At 39.3% G+C, this 24,969-nt stretch overlaps 1 protein-coding gene across 5 annotated transcripts in view; it reads right to left on the bottom strand.

Moving 5' to 3' along the window:
- LOC132379550 (myoferlin-like) overlaps positions 1 to 24,969 on the bottom strand; it is a 263,587-nt gene that overhangs the window by 115,014 nt on the left and 123,604 nt on the right. For 3 of the 5 annotated variants that reach the window (XM_059947586.1, XM_059947583.1, XM_059947584.1), the window contains 9 exons: positions 24,027 to 24,104; positions 20,347 to 20,528; positions 20,097 to 20,255; positions 19,394 to 19,495; positions 15,528 to 15,689; positions 13,693 to 13,858; positions 13,381 to 13,454; positions 12,750 to 12,803; positions 8,410 to 8,508 (listed from right to left, as the gene is read on the bottom strand). In XM_059947586.1, the coding sequence (XP_059803569.1) occupies positions 8,410 to 8,508; positions 12,750 to 12,803; positions 13,381 to 13,454; positions 13,693 to 13,858; positions 15,528 to 15,689; positions 19,394 to 19,495; positions 20,097 to 20,255; positions 20,347 to 20,528; positions 24,027 to 24,104 (1,076 nt within the window). The remainder of the gene's footprint in view (positions 1 to 8,409; positions 8,509 to 12,749; positions 12,804 to 13,380; positions 13,455 to 13,692; positions 13,859 to 15,527; positions 15,690 to 19,393; positions 19,496 to 20,096; positions 20,256 to 20,346; positions 20,529 to 24,026; positions 24,105 to 24,969) is intronic. The other 2 variants (XM_059947585.1, XM_059947587.1) reach the window with 1 other exon arrangement.

Here is a 24,969-nt window from a genome sequence, read left to right as displayed (position 1 = left end):
GCATTTTTGGTGACTTACCCGTTCTCCACAAACTCCTAATGATATATAGTCATTGTTGTGACTTCTTTGTAATTCCATCAATACATTTGACCCAGGATAGATCCTCAGATGTTGACACCCAGGAACTTGAAACTGCTCACCCTTTCCACTTCTGATCCTTCAATGAGGACTAGTGTGCATTTCCTTGATTCCCTTTCCTGATCCACAATCAATTCTTTGGTCTTACTGAGGTTGAGTGCAAGATTGTTGCTGTGACATCTCCCAACCAGCGAATCCATCCTGCTCCTATATGCCTCCTCATCACCATCGTTCTGCCAACAATAGGTGTACTGTTGGGAAATTTATTGGTGACACTAGCCACACTGTCATAGCTGTAGTGCAGAGCTGTGGGTTAAGCATGCATTGTTGAGGAGCAACAGTGTTGATTGTCAGTGAGGAGGAGATATTATTTCTGATCTGCAGAGTCTGAGATCTCTGTCTCAGAACAACAGTGTCAGAACATCTTTCAAGAGGGTGAACACTCGCATGGCATCAAGCCCTGATGGTGTTCCTTGTAGGGCTCTGAAAACTTGTACTAACCAATTGGCAGAAGTGTTTAAGGACATCATCAGTCTCCCACAGCTACAGAGATTCCAATAGTCTTAGTTTTATTCTCTCTTTCAAAGCATGCAAAAAAAGACATTCATATCAGGCTTTGCTTTGTAGGAAGTAATGGCCTGCAAATCCTGCTGGAGCTGATGTGCATCTGATTCCATCTGTAACCTCAATTGAATTCTTCTTTCACACTAAAAGTAGCCTCCTGTAGGTTGTAACTGGACTACTTGTATAATTCTGAATCTCCGGTCTTGAATGCCACTGTTTTAGCCCTTAGATACTAGGAATTTCCTGGTTTTATCCATAGCTTTTGATTTGGGTATGCCCGGTATGTTTTCTAAGGCACAGTTTCATCCACACAGGTCTTGATGAAGTCAATGGCAACTGTGGCATATTCATTCAGACTCAAAGATGAATCCTTAAATATTGTCCAATCCACTGACGCAAAACAGTCCTGTAAGCACTCTTCCACTGGCCTTGACTGTACCGTCTTGGTCATAGCTGCTGTTCTCTGCCCATGTGCTGGAAGTAGAAGTGCAGCCAGACAATCAGACTTGCCAAAGTGTGGGAGTGGCACTGCACAGTAAGTGTGCTTGACGGTGGTATAACAGCGGTCATACGTGTTGGCTCCTCTAATTCTATAGGTGGTATGTTGGTGGTAGTTGTTCGGAGACATCCTCAAGCTGACCTGGTTGAAATCTCCTGTAATTAGAGGGAAGGCATCAGGGTACAGAGTTTTGTGCCTGTTATGTTGCTCAGATCCTCCACTGTCTGCCTGAGGTAGAATGTACAGTGCTACCAGGATGATGGCAGAAAACTCCCATGGCAGGTAAAATGGACAGCATTTGACTGCTATATGTTCCAGGTCAGGTGAGCAGGACTGAGGCAGAACTGCCATGTTTGTGTACCATGATGAGTTAAATCATAAAGCATACTCCACCTCCTATGCCTTTAAGAGACTGAGCTATCCTTTCTTTACGGAGAATGGTGAAGCCATTGAGCTGCAGCGCTGCATCCAAAATGGCAAAGGATAGCCATGTTTCTGTGAAGCAAGGTAGCCAACAGTCCCTGATATCCCTCTTATACAGCAATCTTACTCTGAGGTCCAGCGGGATAGTTCGGAGCAGAAGTGTGAAGGCCCTGCATTTGAATTGTTCTTTTGCATTGCTGCAGCATCCCCGCTTTTGCTTTTTTTAAAAGGGGAACTGCACTCGCAACCAGAGTCTGCCGTTTGAGATTGGTCAATTTAGAGTAGCGATACATTTTTTAGACATCTTAAAACAATGCAGCTTATTGAAGTACCCACGGCAGTGACCATGGATTTTAGCTGCAGTAGTCATAAATGGGAATATCTGATGATTCCTATCAGAGCTGCATGCAAAGTTACCAATGGCACCATCTTATCACAAAGTTTACTTGAAAGTATGCTCCTACCTTAACCTCCAGTGAGGAATGCCTCAGTTCAAAGTTCAAAGTAAATTTATTATTGTACATATATATCATATACTGAGATTCATTTTTTTATGAACATTCACAGTAAATACAAACACAACAGAATCAATAAAACAAAACTGCACAACAAAGATGGACAAACAACTAATATGCAAGAACAAAAAAGCAGCAGCAAAATAATAATAAACACATAAACAAATGAAAAATATTGTGAACATGAATCGTAGAGACCTTGAGAGTGAGTCCATATGTTGTGGAATCTGTTCAGCATTGTGGCGAGTGAGCTTATCCACTCTGGTTCAAGAGCCCGATGGTTGAGGGGTAATAACTGTTCCTGAATCTGCTGGTGTGGGATTCAAAGCTCCTGTACCTTTTTCCTTTCGGCAGTAGCAAGAAAAGAGCACGGCCAAGGTGGTGGGGCTCCTCAATGATGGATGCTGCTTCCCTGCAACAGCGCTCCGTGTAGATGCACTTAATGGTGGGGCGTGCTGTATCCCCTTCTTTTTGTAGGCTTTTCCATTGTTATTTCCAAACTAGGCTGTGATGCAAACATTCGGTATATTCTCCATCACGTACCTATAGAAGTTTGTCAAAGTTTTAGATGACATGCAGGATCTTCGCAAGCTTCTCAGAAAGTAGATGCGCTGCCATGCCTTCTTGGTAATAGCACAAACATGCTGGACCCAGGATAGATCCTCTGAAATGACAGCAGCAAGGAATTAAAGTTGCTGACTCTCTCCACTCCTGATCCCCCCGATGAGGGCTGGCTCATGGACTGGTTTCGTCCTCCTGTAGTCAGTAACAGCTCCTTGGTCTTGCTAACATTAAGTAAGAGGTTGTAGTTGTGGCAGCACACAGCCGGATAAGTGAAGAGCTAATGAAATGGCATCTGCTGTTGAGCTGTTGTGACAGGAGGCAAACTGAGTGGATTCAAGTTGCTCCTCACGCAGGAGTTGAAATGTTTCTTCACCATCTTCTCACAGCACTACAGTGGATGTAAATGCTTCAGGATGTCAGTCATTCAGGCAGATTATCACATTCAAAGCTCCAAACAGACCCACACAACACCTGTCCCAGCATCATTCCAGACTGTTGTGGCTGATCTGTATCATAGTTCAGCTTCTGTATGCAACAAGACTAGGAGGAAACTTGTGCCCTATTCGCAATGAAAAATGACCTATTCTACCCTTATTTTGAAGGGGAGGCGGTATAAGTATGTAAATATCATCTTCGCAAAGTTATTCTCCTCTGCTCTACCCATCCTTCCTAGGGCACCATCCAGAGCCATTAAGCTCCATCTTCAATGATGCAAAGGCAAGAGAAGTTCAATACTCATCAGACTTATACTGCAGTCTACAGCAGCTCCTGCTTACATATCCTTTGCGGAGGATCACCCCATTACTGTGAGCATTTAAGGATGAGAATAATGTGAAGGATGGGCATTATCTGATTTGGGCATTTGATTCTATAAACGTAATCCTTATAGGGTTGTAAGCAGGATGCTCTTTTTGCTGGGGAGTTAACTAGATATTAACTCTACTAAAGATTAGATTAACTAATCTGATAACCGGAATGTGGTTTGCTCTGCTATGCAACCCCATTCTGCATTATTTATAGGTAAGTTCCCAGACTCTGCATTTACTTCCCTGGTAAGGTTAGTGAAAATTCTGCTAACTGATCCTTTACTCAATGCAATAAGTGCACATCTCCTTGAGATAACAACTAGCAACAGTGTATCCTCACTTCAGTAAAAGGCCTGTTAACTGCTATGCAAATGATCGCGATGAAATACAATGCTTTCTAAATCTTTCATTGACACAGAATTCCTACTCCATAAAGCTAACTCAAGCGGTAAAGAGCTAGCTGCAAATTGTTGGCTGGAGTTCTACAGGCTTGTGCATCTGTCCGACTGGGCTATACACTCAGTGGTCTCAATTAGGTACAAGAGGTACCAAATAAAGTGATGACTGAGTACATTTCTTTATGTTTCTGATCTTCTGCTGCTACAGTCCATCCACTTCAAGGTTTGTTGTATTGTGCGTTCAGAGATGTTCTTCTGCATTTCACTGTTATTTGAGTTACTATCACCTTCCTGTCAGCTTGAACCAGCATGGCTATTCTCCTCTGACCTCTCTCATTAACAAGGCATTTTCACCCACAGAACTGTCATTTACTAAATAACTTTTTTTTTGTACCATTCCTCTAAATTCAGGAGATCAATTTCTGAGAAAGTCACACCGACCCATCTGACCCCAGTCATTCCATGGTCAAAGTCACTTAGGTCTCATTTCCTCTCCATTCTGATGTATGGACTGAACAACAGAACCTCTTTACAATGTCTGCATGCTTTTATACTTAGAGTTGACTGACTAGATATTTGCATTAGCAAGGTGTACAGGTGTACCTAATAAAATGGCCATTGAACACATTTTCGTTGACCAATTCTTGGGGCATAATCTTGAAGCAACTAGACCAAGAACTCACCCTACACCTACACGTCAGCCACCCCTACTCCAAAAGTAAGATTTTAAGCTTTGTTCTAAATTGAAGATCATTGACCAGATTTTCATGCCAGCAACTTTGACATCAACTTATTGTAAATACATTTGGAAAGCTGTCCATCAAATAGTAGCTAATTGGCACCCAGCAGCAAACCGGTCAAGTCAACATAACTTCTGAAGAGCTGTGATTGTGAAGTTAGCTCCTGATTTTGAGCAATTTTGACTATAAACAGAGGGAAGCATAATGATAGTTTTTTTAATGTATATTTTGGGAAGTGACTGAATATCATCCTAGAAATTTATTAATCTTATTTAAAAGGAACATTCTTACAGTTTAAGTTAAAGTTAAGTGACTATGAGCTTGTAGTATAGCTTCATATATTAAAAACTGAGTATTTGTCTTAGTGAAGCAGAGCTCTGCTTTGCATCTTATACCTTTCATATTTCAGTTCTCTAGGTGTATTTTGTTAAAGGTGTAACTTTATATTTATTTTTTTTTTGTTTCTTTTCTAGCGTTTGTTTTTTTTTAAGCTAAGTACTTGATTTTGTTCTACAGTCTGCATTTACTGGCTTATCAAATGTTGAAGAAAGCTATTGAATGGTGAAAGGCCTTGAGAGAGTGGATGCAGAGAGAAAGTTCCCAATGGTGGGGAGTCCAAAACCAGAGGACATAGCCTCAGAACAGAGTGGCCTTCTTTTAGAATGGAGATGAGGAGGAATTTCTTTAGCCAGAGAGTGGTGAATCTGTGGAATTTGCTGTCACATGCAGCTGTGGAGGCCAAGTCTTTGTGTATATTTAGGACAGAGATTGATTGATTCTTGATTGGTCAGGGCATGAGGGGATAGGGGGAGAAGACAGAAGATTGGGGCTGAGGAAAATTGGATCAGTCATGAAGTGGCAGAGGAGACTCAACGGGCCAAATGCTCCTACATCTTATGGTCTTGTGATCTTATCTTCACAACAATGCAGAAAAGCTTTGTTTTAAATAGGTAGCGTTTAATAGAAAGGAGCAACAAGTTCTTGGACTTAAACATATTTTCATCTCAAAATTCAAAGTACATTTATTATCAAAGTACATATATGTCACCAGATTCATTTTCTTGCTGGCATACTCAAATCTATAATGGAATAATAACCATAATAGAATCATTGAACTTGGGCATTCAACCAGCGTGCAAAAGATAACAAAATGTGCAAAAAGGAACAATAACAATAATAATTAAACAATAAATATCGAGAACATGATATGAAAGTGAGCGCGCATAGGTTGTAGGAACATTTCAAGTAAAATTGAGTGAAGTTACCCGCTTTGATTCAAGAGGCCAATAGTTGAGGGGTAATAACTGTTCCTGAACCTGGTGGCACAGGTCCTGAGGCTCCTGTACCTTCCCCCAGATGGTAGCAGTGAGAGGAGAGCATAGTCTAGGTGGCGAGGGTCGCTGATGATAAATGCTGCTTTCCTGTGATGACACTGTGCTCAGTGGTGGGGAGGGCTTTACCCACAATGGACTGAGCTTTATTCACTACATTTTCCATTCAAGGGCATTGGTGTTTCCATACCAGGTGGTGATGCAGCCAGTCAATATCCTCTCCAGTACACATCTATAGATGTTTGTTAAAGTTTTAGATGTCATGCCAAACCTTTGCAAACTCTGAAGTAGAGGCACTGTTGTGCTTTCTTCATAAATTAACTTATGTGCTGGGCTCAGGACAGATGCTTTGAAATTATAACACTGAGGATCTTAAAGCTGCTGACCCTCTCCATCTCTGATCCTCCAGTGAGGACAGGCTCATGGTCCTCTGGTTTCCTCCTCCTGAAATCAATAATCAGCTCCTTGGTCTTGTTGACATTGAGTGAGAGGTTGTTCTGACATCACTCAGCCAGATTTTCAATTCCCCTCCTACATGTTGATTCATCACCTTAGGCCTACAACAGTGGTGTCATCAGCAAACTTAAGTATAGCATTGGAGCTGTGCTTAGCCACAAAGTCATAAGTGTAAAGTGAGTAGAGCAGGGGACTAAGCACACTTCTTGTGGGGCACCTGTGCTGACGGTGATAGTGGAGGAGATGTTATTGTCAATCCAAACTGACTGGGGTCTACAAGTGAGGAAATTGAGGATCCGATTGCACAAGGAGGTATTGAGGCCAAGGTCTTGAAGCTTACTGATTAGTTTTGACGGGATGATGGTATTGAATGTTGAGCTGTAGTCAATACAGAGCATTCAGGGTTTAAAGAAGAGCTAATGAGATGGCATTTGCTGTGGTAGATAATTTGGAGCAGATCAAAGTCACTTCTCATGCAGGAGTTGATATGTTTCACCACCAACCTCTCAAATCACTTCATAATTATGGATGTGAGGACTACGGGACAATAGTCATTGAGGCAGGTTACTATGTTCTTATTGGACAGTGGTATATTTGAAGTCTCTGAATTAAAAGTTTATTCCAATCAGAAAATTAATGCAATTTGGATACCGCAGATCCAAAGAAAGGCACTGTACAAAACAAGTAGACTATTTCAAAAACAAATCAGGAATCATTATAAAAACAGAGAATTCTGGTTAATTTGGCCAGTGGTTAATTGAGGCAGCTGCTTATTTAGGAAATTCTTTAAAAGCAGAAACTAATCAAGAGAATAGCTGGGATTCCCTTTGTTTATTTGGGACACTAAGCTGCTTAATTGGACAGGAGACTGTTGTCAAACAGTTTCTAACTAATGTCAGTTACATGCACTTGTGTGGCTATTAGACACGACACTATGCTTGGAGTGAAGAGATTTAAATAGTGTCTGCTGTGTGTGCTTGTGTTATGTAATCAATTTGGGCCAATGACACTGATTCAAAAAAGCTGTGATATTTGACAATATTGTTTTTTTAATGACTTAAAAAAAATTCAGCCACTTGCCAAGATGCCACAAAAATATTTGACACCAACCAAAAGAATACCCAATTTGACCAAATTAAAAGCCAAATTGCTCTGTCAATAACTATCATTAATTAGTATAACTAATTAATAATCAATAATTAGTACTGGTGGTGTTCTAATTTGTTCTGTATTTCATTCAAATACATTATTTGTAACTCAAATTAAACAGTTGTCTTTTTTCTATACCTTTTTAACTATTTCCATGAAACTTTGGCTAATTGCAACAGCTACTTAATTGGAGCAAAATGTACTGGTTCCAATGTGCCCAGTTAACCAGAATTGAATGTACTACAATGCTGCAAAAGTTGAACACAGAACCTACAGGAGAAAACAACTTATTTTTGTCAAAGCTTAAGATACAGCTTTAAATATGAAACAAAATCAGCAGTATAAGAATACATGTTTACCAGTGTTAGAAAGGACACATTTCACTATCCTTATCGTCATCCGATACTGTAAGTGGGTAGTGTTGCTTCTATAACCAAGTTGAATACATTCTTCTGAAAGACAGTCTGGATGGAGGCCCTATGCTCCTACTTGCCTCCATGTCGTGACCCTGGTTTTGCATCTTGTGTCCAGTTATGATAATAAAATTATTTTTTCCACAAATAGTTATTTCAATAATGAAGTTCCTACTTGTTTTCCTGGCCAATACGAGGAATGGGATTTTAAACAATTCCAAATTGCAGGAAACCAGATGATTTTGCTGAAGTGGAGGGAAGTTGTCAGGAATCAGTGATCAACCTTTAACTCTAAACTTACCTCTGCGTTTCTTTTTTGGCAAAAAAAACTTGAGAAACAAATCTGTGTATCTTTTGCTGCATTTGGTTTGTACTTCTAATCTATCAAAGGGAGTCATTGCGAAAATCAAAAACCATTTGAGAGCTATAATGTAAAAATCTCGATTTCTAACCAAAGCACCAAACAAAATTACCTTCAGTGTATCATATCCTTTCTGAAGATATTTGCCAGATCGGTCAGCTTCTCCTGCAGATGCATAAAACTTGCTCCACCAATCGATTGATTCATCTTCCTATATTAAAGAAATCAACTCTCCAGAAGATTAATATATTAAGGGACATGCAATGGCCACAAATTGGTAATTCTGTTGTCACATGTACCTAGATATAGTGGAAAATGTCTTGCACAGCGTCTATATAGATTAATTCATCACAGCAAGTGATAAAGGTAGTGAAAGGTAAACCAATAACAAGGGTGCAGAATGAGTGTTACGGTAGAGATTAAGGGCTGTGTGGGTAGATAGTAAAGTGCAGGTCACAATTAAGATGATTGTGAGGTCAAGAGTGAAGCTTATTATACTAGGATGCCATGGAGAAGAGAGAACATCCAGAGTGGGTAGGGTCTTTGGTTACGTTGGCTGCTTTACTGAGGCAGTAAGAAGTGTGGACAGAGTCAATGGAGGGTAGGCTGGTTTCCGTGATGTACTGAGCTGAATCCACAACTCTCTGCAGTTTATCGCAGCCATGGACAGAGCAGTTGTCACACCAAGCCACTATGTATCCAGATAGGATGCTTTCTACAGTGCATTGATTAAAACTGGTGAGTGTCAAAGAGGATACGACTAACCTCTTTAGTGTCCTGGGGACATAGAGGCGTTCGCAGGCTTCCTTGGCCGTGACATCAACATAGTTGGATCAGGAAGGTCTGTTGGTCATGTTCACTACTAGGAACTTAGTACTAGTGAGTGTGAGCAATTGCTCTTTCCTGAAATCTACAGCCAACTTCTTTTTGTTTTGCTGTCATTGAGGGAAAGGTTGTGGTTATGTCATCACATCACTAAGCTCACCATTTCTTTCCTGTTCTCCGACTCATTGTTATTTCAGATATATTCTGAAATTCTCTGGTGGTATCATCTGCAAATTCTTCGTTGACATTCGAGCAGAATCTGGCTACACGGCCATGGTGTATTGGGAGTTGAGTTGTGGGCACTTGTGGAGCTCCAGTGGCTACTAATACAAGTCCTAACTATACCAAGATCCCTTCAAATAGTACAGCAAAATTGTTTAAGAACTTTAAATATTAAAAGGATGGACGATCTTTCCTTAACAGTAAAATACTATGCCATGGGGCAGTGGGAGGTGGTAAATTGAGTCAGTTTAACTGGTGGAAGAATGAGGGTGGGAGTGAGGAAATACATTGCCTCATTCAGCAAGTTTTTAGTGTTGGTATGGAGAAGGGAGGCATGGAATTTGTAGCCTGAAAGCTCAGATGAGATAGAAATTTTCACCACATTTAGAAAAATATCTGGAAGAGTGCTTCAGGGCTATGGACCAAGAACTGGAAAATACGTTCAATACATTCGGATCAGAATTGACAAAACGTGACAAATAAACTCCACCTATTGTTATAGTTTTATGTCTGGTTTGTATTAAACTAAGCAACTTGCTTGGGATGTCTTGAGTTTGGGTAAGGACCAGATTGCTCTCCAGAAAGTTTTGTGACCGGTTATTCTGGGCCTTGGCGGTGCCACCCCCACTGACTTATGGTATCTACTACAAATGGGCTCATGTGAAACTGTAACAGCTTGCCAACATTCAGGTGGACAGGATTCTGAGTGAGGATCGAACATTGATGTGCAACAGACTGACAAAAAGAGAAGGGAGGAAATGAGGCAAAAGGGACAGATGTCACAATGTTCATCTTCATTACTGATGTCATCAATGTGTCCACTTCAATACAGCTTACAGGTGAAAACAACCCATACCTTTCTCAATACACATAGACCAAGGTAAGTAGGAAAACAACTTCAAGTGGTTTCTCGACCCCATGTCCCAAATCAACCCGTCACTGCACTGCACCGTTACAGGTATAACACTAAAATGCAACTTACCTTAACAGTCTGGTCACAGCACCAGATGATTTATCAATACCACAATTGGGAAATAAAAGAGGAAAGAAAATTAAGTGATTGGAATATTAAACAAATGCCACAATTTCAAACAGGCAACGTGCATTTCTAAGCAGAAAAGAACAATCAAAAGAATTTCCTGTTCCAGGAAGAGAGACCATTATGAATAACCACCTCATTCTCACCAGAAGATTCCTAAAGCATTGCTTTATTACATACCTCACCAGGATGATAAACCACCGAACACAGATAATTGACATCATTACATGTCAAACATTGCACTACCATACAATGCAAAAGCCAATAGATTAAAGTTTTCAAACTTTGATTAACACTTTTCTTCTTTCAAACTTTGGATTCAAGCTCAAAATGATCAAGTAAGTAAATGGAGATCCTGGCATGAAAGTATGTAATAAACATGCACTGTTAGTACAACCTTTAATGAACTGAAAAAGGAAATACTTTAAGAATACAACCCTGTGTATGATCATGCGCTGGATTTTGCTAAATTGTTTAATGAACAGAAATTATCACCCAATTTAGAGCTTTACTCCATGTCTAAGATTTTATTCCGATTATATTCCCGCCAATGGTACCTAGAGACCTTTCTTAAAAAAAAATCAGCCTACACAGTCTTCACTATACAGTATTTTTAGACCCACAGCGTTTTTAGTATGTCGTGTATTTTCATATCATTTGTTTCACTATAGAACATACCCAAGCAGAACACAAAACAGACAATCCTACAGAATTTTTCATAAATGGATTCCATCTTTAATATTTGTAATGGAAGTATTTTATTAATGCTGTGAAGTTTAAGACAGCCCTCGTTAGGTCACTTGTCTAATAGACTCAATCTGCCGACTGTGTAGGCTTGTATAAGAAACATGGCGTCTTTATCGAATTAATGATCTTAATTACTGTATGCAAATGAGAGTTGGGAGTCGTGTTTCATCTGTTACAGTAGCAAAGCTTTTTAAACAAAGGTTGTTTACTGCAAAAAAGCAACATCTCCCAGTAACTAGCTTTCTGTGGGTCTCCTAATATTAATTCAGAGTGAACTGTTGCATTCCAAATGCAAATACAAATTGAAATTTATGAGCAAAATATTCATAAATAGAAAAATAGAGGGCTATGGAGAACCCTAGTAATTTCTAAGGTAGGGACGTGTTCGGCACAGCATTGTGGGCCAAAGGACCTGTATTGTGCTGTAGGTTTTCTATGTTTCTATAAATTGTGATCTGCTTTCACTAAGATTTACAGTGGAATTAGAGTGAAAATTAAATAGATTGGAATTCTTACATGGAAAAACAGCATCATCATGAAAAAAAACAAAAAAATTCTAAACAAATTAGTAACACTTTATTCCTGCTTTATTTTGTTCAGTATTTCTCAGAAAAATATACTGTGATTCAATCATCGATTGTTCAGGGTTTCAAAGTTAATGTTATGTGATCATAAGAAACATAAGAAATAGGAGCAGGAGGAGGCCATCTGGCCCATTGAACTTGCTCCACCATTCAATAAGATCATGGCTGATCTGACTGTGGACTCATCTGTAACTACCTGCCTTTTCACCATAACCGTTAATTCTCCTATTATGCAAAAATCTATCCAAACTTGTTTTCACTAAAATGGTTTCCATAGAAATATCAATTAAGCTGAGGCTGCAATAAGCGCCATGCTGCCTAAAATCTTCAGGTTTGGAAAAACAGGAACCAGGCAGTGCTGTCCCTTTCCAATAATCTGTTGGAAATGTTTCCATGGGCTCAATCAGGCTCAGCTGCAAAAACTTCCAAGTTCTGTCTTACGGTGAGGACTATAATTTCCCTTTCCTCAACCACGTCCCAAACTACTGGTACCATGAGGTGAGGAGCAGGGAAAATTATACATGTAGTTAGAGTGGAAACAATTAACTAGAAAGACAAAATAAAGACAAAAGTAGTTATAATCTCATATCTTGGTGAAAAAATAACATCAAATCAGATACTAAGGCTAGGGCACTGAAGGCTAACCAACCTATTACGTTTACCAATTAAAAAAGTATCATTATCTTTGATACTCTGTTAACCAATGTTATTGGCCTTCAGAATTGAGGAAAGTGGGGAAAAATTGGGGAAATACCTGTAAAGGTTATTGCATACAGTATTTTAACTCATAAATCATGCCCAGTGGTTGGCTATACTAAACAAATAAATTAATTTGATTAAAAATAATTTACATATCATTTCAATTTAAGGATTAAATATTTTCAAAACGTGTTAGCTACTGGCAGGTTTGCTCAAGGTAAAGTGATAGCAGATGGTGGTACCCCCTCTCATATAACATACAGTGATAGAGAAAAAAAATCCACGAAAAGCCTCCTAAACCCTGAACATTACTAACTTTGTGTTTTCCATACATACATGCAATGCTGGTGTAGTCATTTTGATGACTGCCTGGGTGAAACTGTCTACAAACTGAAAGTTAGAATGCATGAGTGAGTTCCACCTAATGCTTTGAAAAAGGTTACTCCCTTTTATCGATATCCACTCACTTCAATGTGATTTAACATTATTCCCTCAAATCTCAAATGCCTTGGATCGGATTTTTACAGGTTCTATAACAAGACCTAGTAACGACAGCAAAAATTGAACTTCAAGTAATGGAATACTTATGCAATCCACTGTACACAGCAAGATACTAAAGGGTATCAATGCCACGGTGTCAAACTAAGGCAGACTATAATTTGTATTTAAGTACTTTATGATCTGTTATTCTGTTATCCTCGTTGATCTACAAATTGTCACATAACATTATGAGCTTGCCGTAGCATTTTTAGCAAGCAGCATTTATGCATGGATTGTATAGAATTAGCAAATGTGAACAAGTCATATCTACTTGCATGCTATTTTTTTTACAGTATACCTGAGCAAGTTGTCTTACCTCAGAACATTAAAGGTACTGTTTAGGTTTTGTGGAGATAGAATTGTGTTTTCAAGCCATTCAGTTAAAAACAAAACATAGTGTTAACCGATTTCACTAAAAGGATATTACCTGCGATTCCAGGAGAGGTTTCTGGTTGTCTTCTACGTCAATAACACAATCACGAGCATTTGACAGTAAAGTTACTGTACAAATAAAAAGATCAATGATTACACTATGTTATAAAATATCCAAACATTTGTATTATGATTTTAAAACAGATGTGATTAAAATTAGGAGACTGATTTGCATGACTACTTAAAAGTAGCTCCTATGAATTTCAAAATGCATTGGATGTAATGCTATAGAAATCCAAATTTTCTATTTGTGTTAAATGTAATTTTTACAAGGTTGCAGTTTCCTAGAGGGACGTTTGGAGGATACCTTTTGATTGCATTCCAACACATTCTTTTTCAGCATAGGCATCAATCCGAAATTCTTGCAAAGAATTAATTGTGCATTGTCCAACCACAGGTTTACGTCCAAATGGCCGATGGTCAATAACCTTTATGACAACAGGTGGAGTGTAGATTTCTTCTTTTGGAAGATACTAGAACCGAGATTTAAAAATAAAATCAGAGATAATTTTAGACTAATTCATTTAAGTATTTGTTGAATAATACAATTATCACACCCTTAATTCACCAGGTATTCAAGTATTTCTAAGTACCAGTTCTGAAATTACATACATGATGCATTTTTAACAGTAAGTTTTTTTGCAAGATTACCATCCTTAATCATTCAATAATAACTTGAGAAATGGTGTCCAAGATGCCCTCACATTTTCCAAGCTCAAAATATACCAGTGAATTATTAACACTTTATTTGTAACACACGGAAAACTAACATATTTACAAGATCAGGGACGACGTAGTCTTCGAGTATTGAGACAATCAGGATTCACAAGTTGCAAACACAACAAAAATTTCAACATCAGTTGGACAAATATGCCTTTAAATTAAAATCTTGGACAATGAAATGCTTTGATAATGTTAAAGGTCAGTATTTTGCACTTGTAAATGTAATTGATAAAATATTTTAAAACAGTAATATTACCGCAAGCAGAATGTCTGCAGAAGGACTTCATCAGAATGGGGGAATGGCAAAGAAGTGGCAGATGGAATTTAGTGTAGGGAAGTGCATGACCATGCACTTAGGTCGAAGAAACAAAGGAATACACTATTTTCTGAATGGGGAGAAATTTTAAAATGTCAGAGGTGCAGGATTCCCTAAAGAATAACTTGAAATGGTGGTATGGAAGGAAAATACTATGTTAGCACTTATTTTGAGAGGACTAGAATACAAAAGGTAGCATTTGTCAGACTGCATTTGGAATACTTGGAGCAGTTTTGTGCTTAATACCTCAGGAAAGAGAGGGGCTGGAGGAGATTCACGATCCCGAGAATGAAATGGTTAACATAGAAGTAACATCTGATGGCTCTGGGGCTGAACTCGCTGGGGTTTAGTAGAATGAGGGAGGATTTCACCGAAACCTAGCGAACACTGAAAGGCCTAGATAGAGTGGACGTGGGGCGGATGTCTCCTATAGTGTGTGAGACTAGGACCAGAGGGCACATCCTCAGATTTGAGGGACATCCATTTAGAATAGAGATGAGGAACAATTTCTTTAGCCAGAGGGAGGCGAATCTGTGGAATTCACTGCCACAGACATCTGTGCAGGCCAACTCACAGAGTACTGTATACTTAAAGTGGAGGTTACTAAGTTCTTGATTAATCAGGGTGTCAAAGGTTATGGGGAGAAGGCAGGAGAGTGGGGTTGAGAGGGGAAATAAATTAATTATGATGAAATGGCAGAACAGCATCAATGGACCAAATGGCCTAATTCTGTTCCTTGGGCTTATGCTTTTATTTTAGCACAAATGATATGAACTGAAGCTTACTAGTTACACTCCTTAATGTTGCTTAAATGATAATGGCAAAAACTGGTGGTAGAGAAATCAAGTTTAATCCATCATAGACTTAGCCGATTACAGCTGGTATATTGGACCGTACCACTAAGAAATCCTAATCAATCAGAGAAATGGGGCTTAATTTCAGAACAATACAGTATATTCTATCAGTGCAATCAAATATCTCAGAAATGTTGCCTAAACTAAATGGTCCTCTATTGTTCATTATTTCAACAAATGATCAGATAATATTGATTCAACAATGTTAAAGTACCAGCTGTATGGCGTTCTCGATAAACAGCAACGTACCACTTTCATGAAGAGGACTGAGCGGGGAAAATTTGGACATTTTTTGAGGTTCTTGATCAGAGCAGATTCCAAACGTTCACTGCCACATTCCACAATGATACTTGGGGAACCAATAGCGGCCAGCTGATAGTTCTTCATGTTCCGTAGCCCCCATGTTAGAATCTGCAACAGAATTAAGTGGACAATGATAAGTGATGAACTTGATCTTTGATTTGATGCAGATGACATAACAGTCAAGAAACAAAGAAAGGCACAGTTTTTGTACTCATGAGACAGTCAGCATTTGTAAAAAATGTAGAAGACAACATTTCAGTCTGGATTTGTACAATGCAGATCATGTTGTCATTGATAACCTAGTCCTTTCATAGGCAGGCTTAAAGCCTCCAGTAATGGACTGCATAATAATAACTTGAATGAGTGATTGATGGTTACACACTATTCCAGCATTAAAAATGATTTAAGAATGGAAAAACCAATGTCTTTGAATGAAAAATCCTATAAAAGGTGATGGATTCAGCCCAGTACATCATGGGTAAAACTTCTCCAACTGTTGAACACATCTACATGCAACACTGTTGTAGGAAAGCAACATCCACCATCAGAGTCCCTCACCACCCAGACCATGCCCTCTCCTCATTGCTGCCATCAGGTAGAAGGTAATAGAGCCTCAGGATTTGCACCACTAGGTTACTACCTCTCAATCATCAAGCTCTTGAACGAAGGGGATAACTACACATACTTGCCCTTCCATTGAGATGCTCCCACAACCTATGATCTCACTTTAAAGGACTCTATCCTGTTACCACATGTTCTTATTATTTATTACTATTTACATTTGCACAGTTTGTCATCTTCTGCACTCCAGTTGATCTTTCATTGATCCTGTTACATAGAACATGGAAATCTGCAGCACATTACAGGCCCTTCAGCCCACAATGTTGTGCCGACCATGTAACCTACTCTAGAAACTACCTAGAATTTCCCTACTGCATAGCCTTCTATTTTTCTAAGCTCCAAGTACCAATCTAACAGACTCTTAAAACACCCTATTGTATCTGCCTCTACAACCATTGCTGGCAGTGCCCCATGCACCCACCACTCTGAAAAACTTACCTCTGACGTCCCCCTTTTACCTACTTCCAAGTACCCTAAAACAATGCCCCCTTATGTTAGCCATTTCAGCCCTGGGGAAAAGCCTCTGGCTAGCCACATGATTTATGCTTCTCAACAACTTATACACCTCTATCAGGTCACCTCTCATCTTTTGTCACTCCAAGGAGAAAAGGCCGAGTTCATAACCTATTCTCATAAAGCTTGCTCTCCAATCCAGGTAATATCCTTGTAAATCTCCTCTGAATTGAATTGACTTACTACTGACATCCTTCATATACACAAGGAGTAAAAATCTTTACATTATGTCTCCGTCAAAATGTGCAATGTATAGAAATTTATAATAAATAGTATGTACAATAAGATAGTCAATATAACATAGAAATACAGTTGTGTCAGCATGAATTAAGCAGCCTGGTGGCCTGGTGGAAGATGCCATCCCGGAGCCTGTTGGTCCTGGCTTTTATGCTGCGATACCATTTCCCGGATGGTAGCAGTTGGAACAGTTTCTGGTTGAGGTGATCTGGGTCCCCAATGATCCTTCGGGTCTTTTTTCATATATCTGTCTTTGTCAATATCCTGAATAGCGGGAAGTTCACATCTACAGTTACGCTGGGCTGCCTTCACCACTCTCTCTATAGTATTCACATCCTTTCTGTACTTAAGTGACCAGAACTGAACGTAGTACTCCGTGAAGTCTAATTAAGGTCTTATACAGCTGTAATATTACCTCATGGCTCTTGAACTCAATCTCACGGTTGATGAAGCCCAACACAGCATACATCTTCTGAACAACACCGTTAACCTGCACAGCAGCTATAAGTGTCCTATGGACACAGACCCCAAGATCTCGTCGATCCTCCATACTGCAAGAAACTTACCATTAAAATTATATTCTGTCTTCAAATTTGACCTATTGAAATGAACTACTTCACACTTATCTGGGTTGAACTCCACCTGCCACTTCTCAGCCCAGTTCTGCATCCTAATGACTTGCCGCTGTAACCTCTGACAACACTCCAGACTATCCACAACATCCCCAACTTTTGTGTCATCAGCAAACATGCTAACCCACCCTTCTACTTTCTCATCCAGGTCATTTATGAAAATAATAAAGAGGAGGAGGTCCCCCAACAAATCCCTGCGGAACACTACAGGTCACTGCCCTCCATGCAAAGTATGAACCATCTACAATTATCCTTTGCCTTCTGTGGACAAGCCAATTCTGGATCCACAAAGCAAGGTCTCCTTTGATACCATGACTCATTACTTTCTGAATGAACCTCACATGGGAACCCTATCAAATGTTTTACTGAAATCCACATGCACTATATCCACTGCTCAACCTTCATCAATGTGTTTTGTTACATCCCCAAAGAATTCAATCAGGTTCACAAGGAATGACCTTTTCTTGATAAAACCATGCTGACTATCCCTAATCAGATTATGTCTCTCCAAATGCCCATAAATCCTGCTTCTCAGGATCTTCTCCAACTATTTGCCCACCATTGAAGTAAGACTCAATGGACTACAATTTCCCAGATTATCACTACTCCCTTTTTTAAATGAGGGAGCAACATTTGTAACCTTCCAATCCTTTGGTTCTTCTCCTGTCCCTACTGTGGATGCAAAGATCATTGCCAGAGGCTTAGCAATCTCCTCCCTCACCTCCCATTGTAGCCTGGGGTAGATCTCATCCAGTTCCAGCGACTTAATACCTTTCAAAAGCTCCAGCACATCCTCTTTCTTAATGTCTATACACTCAAGCATTTCAGTCCACTGTAAGTCATCCCCAATTGCCAAAGTCCTTTTCACTGGTGAATACTGAAGCAAAGTATTCATTAAGTACCTCTCCTACCTCATCTGGCTCCATACACATTTCCACTATCGCTCCTGATTGGTTCTATTCTCAAACGGCTCTTTGCATACTTGAAGAATGCCTTGGGGTTTTCCTTAATGCTGTTTACCAAGGTCTTCTCATGGCCCCTTCTTGTTCTCCTAATTTCATGACTTTCCTTCTGGTACCCTTGTAATTTTCTAGAGCTCTAACAGGTCCTAATTTCTTGAACCTTTCGGAAACTTTTCTTATAGTTTCTATTCTATAGATTTGCTGAGTATACTCACAAGAAGATGAATCTCAGGGTTGTGTGGTGATTATGTGTAGCTTAATAATAAATTTTATTTTTAACTTTTAAATTAGAAAAGGCTTGCTCACTCCACAGAGTATTTTATGGCAAATACATTATACGCCCTGGAAAAATTCAACCTATGGTCATATTCCCTAAAAACTTAAACTAAGTTAAGATTGTTTTCGTGTTACTCTTCCATTTATTACAAGCCTGGCAGAATCTTGCTTAGTACAATGAACAGATTTAAATGCATTTTCTATCTTGGGGCACCACAGATGCCCTATAGAGGCCAGCAAATTCCAACTAATGCCAGAGGAGATGAAATGTCTGCTACAAAATCTGGCTGCAAATTTTTAGCAGGGGAGCAATACCAGAAGTAATTACAACTTAAAAACTATGTGCAAAAAGGAATATCATTAATGGAATATGCTGGGAAAGGATTTCTGAATGTGTGCAGAAGGCCAATATAATTTCCTTACAAATGACCAACCAAGGTTGCATTTACCTCTAAAAACAAAACAAGCAGCTCTGGAGTAGAACACTGGTAAAATTCAATCAGTTCTACTTTTTGAAAATGTAAACAGATGAATTCATTCCAGCTAAAAATTGTCATGAACTGAGACTTACTTCAATTGCAGTAAGCTGCACAACTGGTCTGATACCTTGTGGCACCATATACAATGATCCTGACCGGACTGGAGGAAGAAGGGGTAAATTCGATCCATCGGGCTGTTGAAAAGGGACACAATGTTCACAAACTTAATCTTTAAGAAGACTGAAGAACGTCAAAGCGAAAAGCCTTCAGAATTTTTTTTAAATGCATTCAGATCAGGCAAGATAGTAGTTGATTTTAAACAGGAATTATTCTTGCTTGGAGGGTAAGAGTAAACTTCACAGGACACAAAGACATGAGATCTGGAAGGTCTGATAGTAAAAATACAAAATCAATTACAAATTGGATTATGCCTGTCAGGGGAACTTAAAGCTTCAGTTCAAATTGTAATGAGACAACAAGGAAGATGATGTTGAGTAGAGATATTGAAGGTATTCCTGATGGATTTGTCTTTTTTTACAAAAGCATACATCATGATTAGTAATGTTGAAATAGAAAGAGTTTCTTATTTCCTTTGTATCTAGTTCCAAATCAGACAGTTTTAAATTGGAACCCTGACCTGAACCTGTAGATTGAAAACAAGATCGAAATAGACTAGTTCTGTTTAATACGCCCTCTTTAAAATTAGTACCGCAAAGTCAAAAGGTCCAAATTAGGTATCAGAGAAAAATGCCTTTGAGCTGCACGAGCAAAGTGTAAAGATAGAGAAATATTTACTTTATCTTTCAGCATCATTTCGGCTGCAATAAGGAGCTCCCCAGTATTCTTTGTGCCCATCTTTACTGGATACCAGAGAAGCTTGGGTGTCACCTCTGCACCGGGATTCAGCTTCACAATTGGAGGACAAAGGCATCTGCCCAAAAATTCATCCTTTCCCTGCACAGAACGCAAGTTTAACATTGTCCAGTTTTGCTCAATTGACAAACAAGAACACAGTACAACCAAAGCAAGTTAAAGCAGCACTCACAACTTGGTCTTCATCAAATATTTCAATCACCACATTTGGTGGATTTTGAATCAGATTTGTAGGATTGCCATAGATATCAATATTATTAAAAATTAGAGTCTGGTCCCAGACTGGATTGAGAGTAGATTTGATGACTTCTGTTGTCTTGCTTTGATGAAGAAATGACACATGTGCATATGGATCTAAAATAAATAAAAGTAACAGCTTTAAAATCCCCTCAAAGTGATACCACATTAGGAGCAACTCCACCATGCCACATGTCTTCACAATGGCCAGTGCACAGAAAATAACCCCACATTATCCATGCACACTAGGGGAATGACCTTTGGAATATTGGAAATATGTACAATATATAAAATCAACAGAAAACCAAATCACAGATCATATCTCCACTGGTTTTCAAGATCAGATTCAGGCTAAAGATTAAAGAATCATTTCTAACAAAGGGAATGCTGAGTATTATCATGCTCCATTAAAGCAGGAATTCCCAAACTTTTTTTTCCTGCCATGGAGCCTTAGCATTAACTGAGGGGTCTGTGGACCCCAGGTTGGGAACCCCTGCAGTAAAGGAAGAAATACCGACAAATTTCGTAATGATTGTTACTAAATCAGGAAGAATCGGGTCTGAAAATGAAACAATCCTTATCAGAATCAGAATCAGACTTTAATCGCCAAGTACATGTACACATACAAGGAATTTACTTCCGGTATTGATTTACATGCAGCTTAATTGTTACCAGGCATCACCTTTGAGCTTTGCGCTCACGTTGCAGAGATGCTACATACAGCAGCTCAGAGAACAATTACTAATTACATCAGAAGCACAACTCTGGGCTTTGAAGAAGCTGCAAAAGGGCAGGAGAGAAGAGATCACCATTCTGATCATTATATTGTAACCATCAAGGACAGCATTATCTTCTTGCCTCTGAACTTATAAAGCTTGCTGACAGTTCTCCTTTCAAATTTTTCTCAAGAATGGTCACTAACCGTGATGCCAGAAAAGGAAAAACTTGACGCTGATAACTCAAAAGTGAGGCATAAATATAATGCACAATGATTATGCTTTTCATAACTTTAACTTCAGGTACAGTATCCATGAACATGCAAGACTGAGAAAGGTGTGGAAAACCATTTCTGAAATGGTTTATGCAACTATTAGAATGACCAAAAATATCCTTCTCTTCCTTCATCACCAGGGCCCAAATTGTAAGGCCTTCCGTCGGTTAGGGTTGACTGTGGATGTTGAGTCCTAGTCGTCTGCATCCAAGTTGATACACAAGCCAGGACAGTACAATCTGGAGAGCAAGCTGTTGCCCATATAGCAGGCTCCCCTTCTCCATGCAGTTTATGAGTCCAATAGAACAGCAGAGACAGATACAGTTCGGTCCCAGTGGTATCGCAGGGGTTGCCAGTCAGCATTGAACTCAACACAGGCTGCCTTAGGGACCTCCAGCTTTGGAGTTTTCCCTCTGTGTTTACTTCTGAAGCCCTCCTATGAGTGGGTATACTGTAAGGCAGCAGAGGCTTGAGATCAGAGTTTTCCTTCTCCTAGATGAGCTGCCAACCACGGCTGACAAGCTCCATTTGCCCGAATCGACTGGTGTTAAGGCGTCAGTAACCTGCCCTTTATCCCGTCACCTGTCAGTGGAACCAGTTCTGGCAGGCTCAGTAGCCAAGTCATCCATGAAGGTCAGGAGCTGGATTTTATTGTCAGAGGCTATTTGAGACGCAAGCCATTGGGAGCACTTAGTAGGTAGTGGGAGCTTATCCTCACTACCCCATCTCCCCCTCCCAGCTATGAGAGCCTAAGGAACTAGGCCCTAAACTGTGCATTTTTGAGAACTCTACCCAATGTGCCCCCACATTCCATCTTGGAAGAATGGCAGCATGTTGGGAGTCTTTTGATTTGGATACATTTTGATGACGTGTTTTCGGGCTGATTGAGCGATCCTGCACTTCACTGTCTCTGAAGGAGTTTGGTGTGGATTTGAACAGAGAGTGCAGCCTGGAGATAGGGTGCGAGCCCATGATCGACTCCATTTCTCTCCGATTAAAGCATCGAGCAAAACTGAAATCAATGAGGATGAGAGCAGAAAGTGAGCAGGTGTTCTGCAACATCTGCATTTGACTAGTCTCTCTCTTCCTCTCGCTCGCTGTAGCCAGAAGAAGGTGCCGGTGTCTTGAGTAAGGTTTAATCGACACAGTTCATGTTATACGTGTTTCAGGTTTCTCGTTACTCCTGGTTTTTTTAAATTGCTATTTTGTGTGATTTTGATCAGGGTGGACTAGCTCTGTGGCTTGCAGCCAACAAGCAACACAGTGCTAAATTGAACTGAACTACACTGCACATTCCTAGACTGTTTCAATGACTCTGTGGTTTGAGTTTTATATTCTGTGTTTTTCACTCATTTTTTGCCATTTATGCCATTCGTTCTTTCCTTTTGCATGTTTGGTGCTTAACTTTTGAGAGGTGGTGCTTTGTTTTGTGGCTGTCTGTGGGGAAGATGAATTGCAGGGTTTTACACTGCATACAAACTTCGATGAGAAACATAATGTGAATCTTTTAAATATTTGAATCTAATGTGCTACCAGTGTTTTCTGTTGTCTTCCAAAAATAAACAGACTTTTCCTATAAAAACAGTTTTGGTATAGATCACCAGTTAAAATTTCCCATCTTCCTTGAGCATGTTTGCATGGCAAAAAAGTAAAGAAGTGGAGAGAATTAAGAACTGGTGTTCACTGCACAATATTTCTCAGGAACAAAATTTATGATTATGCGTCCACAGAAAATACAGCTGACTAGTAACTGCTGTCTTCCGCTATTTATTACTAGATACTTAGACGCAGATCTGAGCATTTCACTCTGCACACGTGCATCGCATGACACTGAACACTGAAACTTTATATGAACAAGTCCGTTTCTACCTGTTGGTATTTATGGTTGCTTCTATCTCAGACATTAAAGAGTAGGCATCCTTGGGCTCTGACATTATCTGTAGCTCTTAAATCACCTTTATCTATAGAGCAGGTACTTGCTCAACATGACTATTTCCTGTACAAGCTCTTGTAACCCAATTCCAGTTATTGTTTAGGTCATCTCCGGGTCAATCTTCAAAAACTGACTGCCGAGTTCAAAGAACTTAACTCTTCTTTTGCCAACGACTTTTAGACTCAGCAGATTTTTCTTTAAGTGGGGAAGAGGATTTTTAAATTATGGAAGGATTAGGTGAATTAAAATTCACCTATTTTCTTAGAAATGAAATTTACTCAACCACACAAAAAAAATCGCAATTTCAGAGAGCTGTAACAGAGACAACTACCATATTCAAAACCCTAAACATAAGTATTGGCTTCAAAACTAATTGTGTTATTTGAATGCACACTTTGGTAATGAATTATGTTTGATGGTAATTTGCAACAACTTGGGATGTTTTCTGCTCAATTAAAAGGCACACTTGTAAATATAAATATTACTGTTATTAGTGGGGCATTTGGTTGCAGCTTATGACCCTCGCCAGGAGAGCATTGGAAGAAAAGCAGATCAGCTTAGAAATTGTGGAACACTGCTTTGTTAGCCAAGAGGCAGTTTATTATTGTTTGGTTCATGCATGCAGAACTTGAGAACAATTACAATAGTTCAGTAAGTAAACTTTGTCAGATGGAATCTGACCGTTACATACCAGAAAAGCTGTCTTTGTCCATTGCAATTATCTTTCTAGCTTGAAAAATGTAGCAACGGAGGTGAAAAATTAAAGGCCCTGCAAAAAGAACAATTAACAAAAAGGTTAAGAATAAGAACAAATGGAAGCTCACCAACTACAAAAGCTTCTGCTAAACATAAACCATAATCTCAAATCCATCACCTCCCCCCACACTTCTGCAGGGTTTCTACTGACACCCAAGCACAAGGCAATCTTTTAGTTCTATACCTGTTTATCTTCAAAGAGACAGTAGCCTAATCTGCCATTTTCCTGCCTAATCATTTCAGTGATCAATTTACAGCCCCTGCCTTTAACTTCATTCGTGTTAAGCTATGTCATTAGCAAATATCAACATGTTTCTATATCAAATAAAAATATAACTCAAGCAATGACTTACATTATCAATAATCATTGTCAATGGCCAGATTCTTGCAGGATTCTTCTACTTATAATCAATCTTCCCCAAAAAAGTTTATTTTCAGTCTATTAACTCTTCTTGTTAATATTTTACCTCCATGTGGTTTAGCCTTCTCTGACAACCTCTTTTATAACATCTTATCAAATTCCTTCCAAGCATGGGGCACTAATTTCCTTGTCATAATCACTGCTTGATAAGGTTAATGATGAAAAGGCTGGTAGCACACTTGCTACTGAGTGAGAAGGTTAAGGGTTCAACTCTCACTCTAGTTTCTTGAACACAAAATAAGGCTGGACTGAATGGCTCATGAAATGCATCTTTAGAAGAGCAGTTGCAAAAGGATAAAATAAGACCTACACAGCAGATGATATCAGATAGAACTGAAAGATTTCATAGCCCTTGTCTTCAAGGCCTCCAGAGAAATAACATTGCCCTCTGCTGAGAGATCAAAATACTGAAGATATTTTCATCTTTGCTTTCAAGGGGCTCATTCATTTCAATTAC

This window comes from Hypanus sabinus, chromosome 22 (genome assembly GCF_030144855.1).
Source record: "Hypanus sabinus isolate sHypSab1 chromosome 22, sHypSab1.hap1, whole genome shotgun sequence".
NCBI classification, from domain to species: domain Eukaryota; kingdom Metazoa; phylum Chordata; class Chondrichthyes; order Myliobatiformes; family Dasyatidae; genus Hypanus; species Hypanus sabinus.
Note: the sequence above shows the minus strand (reverse complement) of the source record. Positions and strands in the feature narration are given on the sequence as shown.